Source organism: Leptosomus discolor, unplaced genomic scaffold, assembly GCF_034619465.1.
Source record: "Leptosomus discolor isolate bLepDis1 unplaced genomic scaffold, bLepDis1.hap2 HAP2_SCAFFOLD_41, whole genome shotgun sequence".
NCBI lineage: Eukaryota > Metazoa > Chordata > Aves > Leptosomiformes > Leptosomidae > Leptosomus > Leptosomus discolor.
The window spans coordinates 693,061-701,723 of NW_028237908.1; the positions used below are offsets into that span (position 1 = coordinate 693,061).

An 8,663-nucleotide genomic window follows, 5' to 3' on the forward strand; every position below is an offset into this window, starting at 1 on the left:
GCTTCAAGAAACTTCAGAGTTTGCTTCTGACTTTGAATCCTCAAGAGGTTTCCTCAACTTCCCCTCAGTGTCTGGGTTTCACGGACGTGGCATCAAAACCACCAGAGAGATCATAAAAAAAGTTCTTGGGCTGTTGATGTGCGGCTGATCTGGGCTGGGCTCCTGGGACAGAGAGAGCTCCTAGCAAGCAGGCAGAGCTGCAGGGAGACAGCTCTGCCCAGCAGCAGCTGCTCTGCCAAGCGCAGCAGGGCTGAGGGGGCTGCCTGTGGGCACCAAGGAGAAAGGAGCGGGGCAGAGAGAGGTTCAAGGCAGAGGAGAGTGGGAGGATGGCTGAGAGCTCACTGGAGGAGAACTCTTCCCAGCCTCTGACACAGTAAGTCTCTGAGTGCAGGGCAATGTGATGGTGGCTCCTTGCAGGATCTCCTGAATGTGTCCAACCTCTGGGATCTGTCTGTGATGGAGAAGAGGAAGACGGGCTGCAGAGCAGGGCTTCCCTAGTGCAGTGTGAGAGGGAGAGGGCATGACGGCTGCCTTCTGGTGGGGATGGCTGTGGGGTGTGAAACCCGGTGGGGATGGCTTGAACGTGTGAAGGTGGGTGTGAAGCCAGGGTTGCCCAGGGCTGTCCTTCCAAGCAGTGTCTCTTCACCCAGGGGGCTGTGACCGGGGGCAGGGACTCTGTCATCAGCCAGGTTCAGCAGTCAGCCTGCACAGGGATCTCCTCATAGAGCTGTGGGGAGAAGCTGTGGGTGGAAGGACAGATCCCCAGCAAAGATGCATCTCTACTGACACAGAAAACTCTTCCTTCTGCAGAGAAAAGGGACTGAGAGCAACCAGCATGGGATGTCACCAACGTGGAGGTGCTGTGCTCTGCTGTGTGTGAGAAGGCTTTCCCGAGTGCCAGCTGTCTTCCTCTCCTGTTGCCCATTTGCAGAAGGATCAGGGTATTGCTCTGCATTTTTTTTCTCCAATTCCTGCTGCTCCTTTTCTTCATTGTGGAAGCTCTGGGTTGTGCAGAGTTTTCTGGGAGTGTAACGTATCCCAGATGCATTGGAAATACTGATCCTTGGGGCCTCTGGGCAATTCATTGTGTGGGGCTTGGAAACAAGTGACTTTCCCTTCAGGAGATGCTGGGCACTGTCTTTTGGGAATGTGAGCATCTCCCTGGGGTGAAGAGTTTGAAGTGCCCTTCTCCCCTACTGGTAACTTCAGCAGGGGAGGGTGGGAACCTAGTGACAGCCCCATTCTCCCCCACAGGCACGCTGCTGTTATCATGTGTGGAGAGAGCCTAGAGATGGAAAATGGCTGTGAGAAAGGTTCTGTGTCGGCCGTGAGTGATTCCGACCCAGACTTTGCTGTTCAGGAGAGCAGAGTTGGAAGGGCTGGGTCCCTCCCTGGGCTCTTCCCTCTCAGACACAGCTGGTCTGGGTGCTGACTCCAGCGCACTGCAATAAATAGGGACAATTGTCACACGGTCAGTGAGACAAATACCTCTCACTGGACTGAAGGCACCCATTGCCAGGAACACCTACCGAATGCACGGGCTGTTTGACACCACTGCAATAGCACAGGTCTGACTTCTCTGGAGCCCATGGGCAGAGCCACTGCTCGTCAATCCTGCACCTACAAAAAGGAACCGACCGATGTTCCTCCAAAAAAAGAAGTCATTTTGTGTGTTTTCTCTGAGAAATGCCATAAAACAGGCTCAGAGAAAACTCTCCTCACTTGTCAATATCTTCTCCTCTTTCAACAGTCCCCCATTCCTGCAGTGAAATAATGTCCAATGGCAGCTCCATCACAGAGTTCCTCCTCTTGAGATTTGGAGACACATGGGAGCTGCAGCTCTTGCACTTCTGCCTCTTCCTGGGCATCTACCTGGCTGCCCTCCTGGGCAATGGACTCATCATCACTGCTGTAGCCTGTGACCCCCACCTCCACTCGCCCATGTACTTCTTCCTCCTCAACCTCTCCCTCATCGACCTGGGCTCCCTCTCCACCACTCTCCCCAAAGCCATGGCCAATTCCCTCTGGAACACCAGGGCCATCTCCTACTCGGGATGTGTTGCCCAAGTCTTTCTATTTCTCTTTCTCATTTCAACAGAGCTTTATCTTCTCACCGTCATGGCCTACGACCGCTACGTTGCCATCTGCAAACCCCTGCACTACGGGACCCTCCTGGGCAGCAGAGCTTGTGTCCACATGGCAGCAGCTGCCTGGGGCACTGCTTTTCCCTATGCTGTGCTGCACACGGCCAATACATTTTCACTGCCCCTCTGCCAGGGCAATGCTGTGGACCAGTTCTTCTGTGAAATCCCCCAGATCCTCAAGCTCTCCTGCTCAGACACCTACCTCAGGGAGGTTGGGGTACTTGTGGTCGGTGTCTGTTTAGCTTTTGGGTGTTTTGTGTTCATTGTGGTGTCCTACGTGCAGATCTTCAGGGCCGTGCTGAGGATCCCCTCGGAGCAGGGACGCCACAAAGCCTTTTCCACCTGCCTCCCTCACCTGGCCGTGGTCTCCCTGTTTGTCAGCACTGGCATGTTTGCCTACCTGAAGCTCCCCTCCATCTCCTCCCCATCCCTGAACCTTCTGCTGGCAGTTCTGTACTCGGTGGTTCCTCCAGCAGTGAACCCCCTCATCTACAGCATGAGGAACCAGGAGCTCAAGGATGCCCTCAGGAAACTGATGACCGGTTGCTTTGCAGAAGCACCAATGAACTGCCCATCTTCCCCTGCATATCACTAGTAATGGAACTCATTACAGGCCCAGCCTCTCTTTGGTGGGTTGTTTGATTTGGTTTCTTTGGGGTTTAGCTTGCTCAGGGAGTATTCTGTCCTCAAAAATGTTGCCATCCTTCATCCTATTTCTATGTCAGTCTCTGCCTGCCTTGTGTGCCTCAGAGACATTGTGTAAATCAGGAGCTGTGCTGTCTGCGTGTTTAAACCAAATAAAGGACCCTGCACCGACTTGTTTGTCTGAGTTCCTTTCTCCAAGTTCTTTTCTGGAGCTGCAGGGACAGCATCTGTGTGCAGAGGTGGAGGGGGCAGTAGCCACTGGTATTCCTAATACTGCAAAGGCAGCAGTCCCGTGTCTAAGAACGTCCCTTGCTTTTTTCCCTGGATTCAGCTGTTGCCCATATCACCCCTGAATAGGTATCAACTGAAACACATACCCACTTCTGGCTTCCCAATTCTGAGACGTGTCACATCTGATGGCCATAATTTAAGCGCTTGGAGACCTCGAGGGTTAACTCCAGTTGGGCCTGCGGCCGCAAATTGTTGACAATCAGGACACATACGCACAATTGCACGAGCATCATTGCAGGAAAAACAAAATAGTTTTTGAAGAGCTCGAGCAGATTGGTAGAAAAATTCATGTGATAATTGGGCTTGTTTGAAGATTTGTGGTGTAGGCGCCGCCCAGGCCAGGGCAGTCAATCTGTCTGCTTCCCAATTCCCTTCTGCTATAGCTCCAGGTCAAGTAGTACGGCCTCGTATATGTAGTACGTAAAAATCACTTACCCGGTTGTTGACCAAACTCCATAATTGTTTAAACAGGGAAAATAACTGCTCATTATTGACATGTTTTAGTGAAGCTTTTTCTATTCTTTGAACAAGCCTGCAAACATACTCTGAGTCAGTGACTATGTTCAAAGGTTCACTCCACCTTTGGAACACCTTAATAACAGCAACCAGTTCTACAATTTGGGACGTTCCTGAGACTGTACGAATCTCCCTCTCCCATTTTAATCCTTCTTTCCAAACTATCACTGCTCATCCTGATTTTCCTGAGCCATGGGTAAATACTGTGCGCCCAGGTACGGGAACTGGGCTGCGTCGGGGTCGGGCGATGATGTGCTTGTCTTTAAAAGACACGAATAATTTGTGTGACAGTAAATGAATACTGATATTTCCAGTAAAATTCAGCAGCGCAGTTTGAAGGGGTAGACTATTTGCCATTCTCCATCCCAGACAGTCTTTTGTAAATGGTACATAGAGAATTAATACTTCTTGTCCTTGTAATTGTACTGCCCGTTTCCGCCCTTTACAAATTAACATTGCAAACCTCTCTGCCCTGGTTATAATGGTCTTTGTTGGCTGATGTAGCATGAAGATCCGCTCTATGAGGATGAGGGGGTCTGCTTCAGTCTCCACCCATTGTCCTAATAATGCCAAGGGTTGTGACAATGTATTTATAATAAAAAGTTGAAGGCCAGGACCCTCCCTTAGTCGGCCCGCTTGCCTTGACTGAATTGCAAGTTCAACATGGGCTAGAGCTTGTTGCGCTTCCAGTGTTAGACTACGTCGTGAATCCAAGGCAGGGTCACCCTTCAACAACATGAACAAAGGCTGTAAAGTATCATTATTGATTCCCAGTAATGATTAACCCAATTGACAGCACCTAAGATTTTTGGCAGATCATTTAGCGTTGTGATTTCCCATTTCAAAGCCACCCTCTGGAATTCTATGTTACGTTCCATTATTTTCCACCCCAGGTAGCGCCAAGGGGGTTCCTCTTGTACTTTTTCAGGTGCTACCTGGAGTCCCTAAAACTGTAGGGCCTTCAACGCTTCATTGACCACTTCCTTCTAAATTGTCAACTCAGCCCCCGCAATCAAGATATCGTCCATAGAATGATACACCAGTATCTGCGGGGGCTGTTCACGAACCCCAGAGAGTGCCCCTGCAACACACATTTGACAGATAGTAGGGCTATTCTTCATTCCCTGAGGCAAGACAGTCCAGTGACAGCATTGCGTGGGTGCACTATTGTTAATAGCTGGAACGGAGAAAGCAAAGCGAAAACAATCCTGCTTTGCGAGGGGAATTGTAAAGAAACAATTAGATCCATTACTATTATCGGCCAATTTGATGGAAATATTGTGGGAGAGGGGACTCCGGGTTGTAAGGCTCCCATACTTTCTATCACAGCGTTGATCTGCCTCAGGTCATGTAACAAGTGTCATTTCCCAGTCTTTATCTTAATGACAAAGATTGGCGTGTGGGGGAGGACATTTATGCAATAAGGGACATGTGAACAATCCAGCCTTTCCAGAGAATCCGAGCTGGGACGTACCGGAACTGCTGAAATCATAAACAACTTGCGGTGCAGGGGGCATGAACATCTTACAGGGGCAGGAGAAGAGACAGCCGCCATTAATGACGCAGTTTTAATTCCTGAAGAAGATGGGTGTGAACATCTGTGAACGTGACTTGAACATGACTCGCAATGTGGCCAGTTGGGTTGGACTACGGGCCGTTATTTGCGATGAAGCCAATCAGTATTTATTGGGTGTGGTGGAGGGTTATAAATTGCACTGGAAACACGGAAATAAAGGTTCACTTGTTAGATCACATTGATCGTGTCAGTGTCCTCACGCAGCTCCCGCAGGTGCAGGGAAGGTGTTTTAAGATTTCGTTTTATTTCTCATTACTCCTCTCTGAGTTAATTGGTAATAAATTACATTTCCCTTCAGTCGAGTCTGTTTTGCCCGTGACGGTAAATGCTGAATGATCTCCCTGTCCTTATCTCAACCTTACAAGCCTGTTGTTATTTTTTTTCTCTCCCCTGTCCAGTTAAGGAGGGGAGTGATAGAGTGGCCTTGGTGGGCACCTGGCATTTTGGCCAGGGTCAACCCACCACAGGGGGACACAAAAGCCACAGCTGAGTGCACCAAAGTTATGTTTGCTTTCTTCTGTGGTCATGGGGCACCTGAGAGCTGTCTCTATTGTCATCAAGGGAACACACGTGGTGGGTCATTCATTCATCCTGGAAGGGACCTTGGCAGGTCTCTAGGCCAAGCTAAACCGTACACAGCTGGAGAAAGAAGAAACAAGCGTGGGCTGTAGGCATGCTGGGCTGTGTTACTTTAAGATAGAGACTCAGATAGACAAACAGAGAGCATGGATCCATCCAGGAACTGGTCTTTCCAGAACAGAATCACAGAACCACTGAGGCTGGAAGGCAGCTAGCTTCCACCTTCTCTGTGCTTAGTTCTCATGCCTGATTTTAGTTTGAGAGCTCCTTTCACATCCATTGCTGCCTCTTTCCACCTTGGTGGGAATTCCTATATGTTGGGTTGGACCATTCCGGGTCATGAAGAGGTGATCCTTGAGCATCAAAACAGCTCACTGAGGAATGCACCTGCCCACAGGCATCCACCAGTCCTAGGTTGACAAAATTGTCATCCCTAACTCTTATACTAACAAGTCTTTACAGTATGAAGTTTTATTACTGTCCTGGTTTGGGCTAAACCAGAACTAATTTTGTTTTAGTGCTTTAACTTTTCAGTTAAGTCTCCTCTAACTAGCGGCATTTTCTGAAACAGGAGTATGTTTTTCCAGACAGTGACTACTCCCAGCAGTGATAAGGCTGAGGGGAGTCAGTACCGAGGAATGGGATGCAGAGAGGCCCTTGCTTATACTTGTTCTTGTAGCGACCAAGGTCACTGCTAGATCTTGTACTGCGTGTTGGGGTGTCGGGTGTGAAAAGGGTCACAAGCACGGAAAAGTTCGCACCTGCTGGGAGGAGCAAACTGGACAGGTGACCCAAACCTGACCAACAAAGTGTCCCACCCCGTATACGTCATATTCAGTATAAAGCTGAGAGATCACGAGAGTCAATCTCTCTTCTTCGATGGCCAGTGTCTGAGGAGGACTCCGTCTGTTCTTCTGTCGTCGATCCCTGATCCCTGAATCCAGGGCCTGAGTCCAGCTCCTGCATCCTGTCCCTGTCTGCTGCCCAGTCCAGCCTGGGACTGCCCCAGTGCCAGCCCTGCAGTGTGGTGGTGATGTATCGTCATCAGGGCGGGAGAAGTTGGATTTGGTATTGGTTTTGTACATATTGTATATATTTAATTATTTCCTTATTCTTATTAATATATTTTCTTTTATTGTTATTATTTGATTAAAGCTGTTTTAGTTTTCTTTTCCAAGCCATAAAGTCACTCTCTCTTGTTCTCTCTCCTTTTCACTTTTGGGAGGGGAGAGGGGTTAATAGAAAGCGTCTGTTATTTGTTAGTGGCCGGCCCAGCCTCAAACCTTGACAAGTACCTTTCTTAAGATAGCTGTATGTCGCTCCCGTTGTATACTGATTTACCGTGCCTGAGGAAGCAAACTGAAGGCCACCAGCTCGTCACAAGTACCAGAAGAACAGCCCTGCCATGGACAGAAGGACTTTGTTTCTTGGAATTTGTGAGCCGCCCTTCTCTACAGCAGAAGGACCCTGCCTTGTTGGTGGTCACTCCTACTACCCACAGCATCTCCCCACAGCGCCATGGGAACGTCCCAGGGCAGGCTGAGTGCTGACCCTGGCAGGCAGCAGAGTCCCTGACCTGGCACACAGCCCCTGGGGGGCAGGGACCCTGCTCTGCCCTGGGCACCCCTGCCTGCACACACGGATTCACATCCTGCAGACGTCCCCAGGAGAAAGAAGTCATCATGCCCTGTCCCTCTGAAGGTGCAGCAGGCAAGCCCTGTTCTGGAGCACGTCCTTCTCTGCACCGACCATCGAAGGTGCCAGCTTTAGATCTCTCCAGGAACAGCAGCTGCGTTGTCCTACAGCCAGAAACTTACTGTGTCCAGGGCTGTGAGGATGCCTCCCCCAGTGAACACTCCGCTCTCCCTCCCTGCCCACAGGCAGTGCCCTCAGCCCTGCTGCGCTTCGCAGAGGAGCTGCTCCTGGGCAGAGCTGTCTCTCTGCAGCGCTGCCCACTTGCCAGCAGCTCCCTCCACCCCAGGAGCCCAGCCCAGCTCAGCAGCAGGGGAGCAGCCCAAGGCAGCCCTTTCTCTGCCCCCTCTGGGCTCCCTCCAGCTGTCCCTGGGGCTCCAGGGGAACCTGCTCTCAAACAGGCTGAAGTCAGCACTGAGGTTCCCTCCCTCAGCTGGGCACAGAGACTGACTGCCAGCTGTGTCATTTCTGCTATCGGAAAAAGAATTGGCCTTGACAGCACCTCTTCTTCTCCCATCAACAGCACACACAGGGTCTTGAACACTCAGTACGAGGATTCCTTATGGCAAGTCAAAACTTGCCTGCTTCCACAGCTGGGGTGCTTCAGCCTAAATGTGCAGCAATGTCTCAGCCAGGGCCACAGGCAGGATGAACTGGAGCCGTTCCTGTGGGAGACAGAGCTGTGACACGGTGGCAGCCAGCTGGTCCTCAAGGACAGCATCCTCCAAGCTCAGCAATAGTCCAGATATCAATTCAATATAAACTTGAAAGGCAAATCAGGGGCACCACAGTGAGTGTTTGCTACTTCAGGAACATTTAAAGGAGAATCAAAGTTACTGTGTGGGCACTGCTGAATTTACTAAGAGCAAGGGAAGACAGATCTGAGATACTCCATGTCCTCTTTGCCTCAGTCTTCCCCAGCAACCTCTGCCTGGCCTCTGACATGAGGCAGGACTCTGGAGGAGAACAGCCAGGACTGGGTGGGGATCAAGTCAGGGGTCCCTGAGCAAACACAATCCTTAGCAGGCTATGGGACAGGAGGGACAAGAGCCAAGGGAGCTGAGAGGGCAAACCAATGTCACAGTGAGGTCACTCTCTGTTGTCTTTGAAAGGTCATGGAGATGGGAGGGATTCTCTGATGACTGGCAGCACCCAAAAGCTGCAGGCACCTTTCAAAGATTCCCACAGGAGGAGCAGGGGGAACTAAAGGCTGCGCCCCA

The 8,663-nt window shown here is 50.6% G+C and overlaps 1 protein-coding gene across 1 annotated transcript; it reads left to right on the plus strand.

The window, feature by feature from the left end:
* Positions 1–1,773: 1,773 nt before the first annotated feature.
* On the plus strand, positions 1,774–2,739 carry LOC147412424 (olfactory receptor 14C36-like). Its single transcript, XM_086481413.1, has one exon. The coding sequence runs from the start codon at positions 1,774–1,776 to the stop codon at positions 2,737–2,739; it is 966 nt and encodes a 321-aa protein (XP_086337539.1).
* Positions 2,740–8,663: the final 5,924 nt, after the last annotated feature.

Excerpts from the sequence above, each read along its gene's own strand:
- LOC147412424 (XM_086481413.1), top strand. The coding sequence starts at position 1,774 with ATGTCCAATGGCAGCTCCATCACAGAGTTCCTCCTCTTGAGATTTGGA.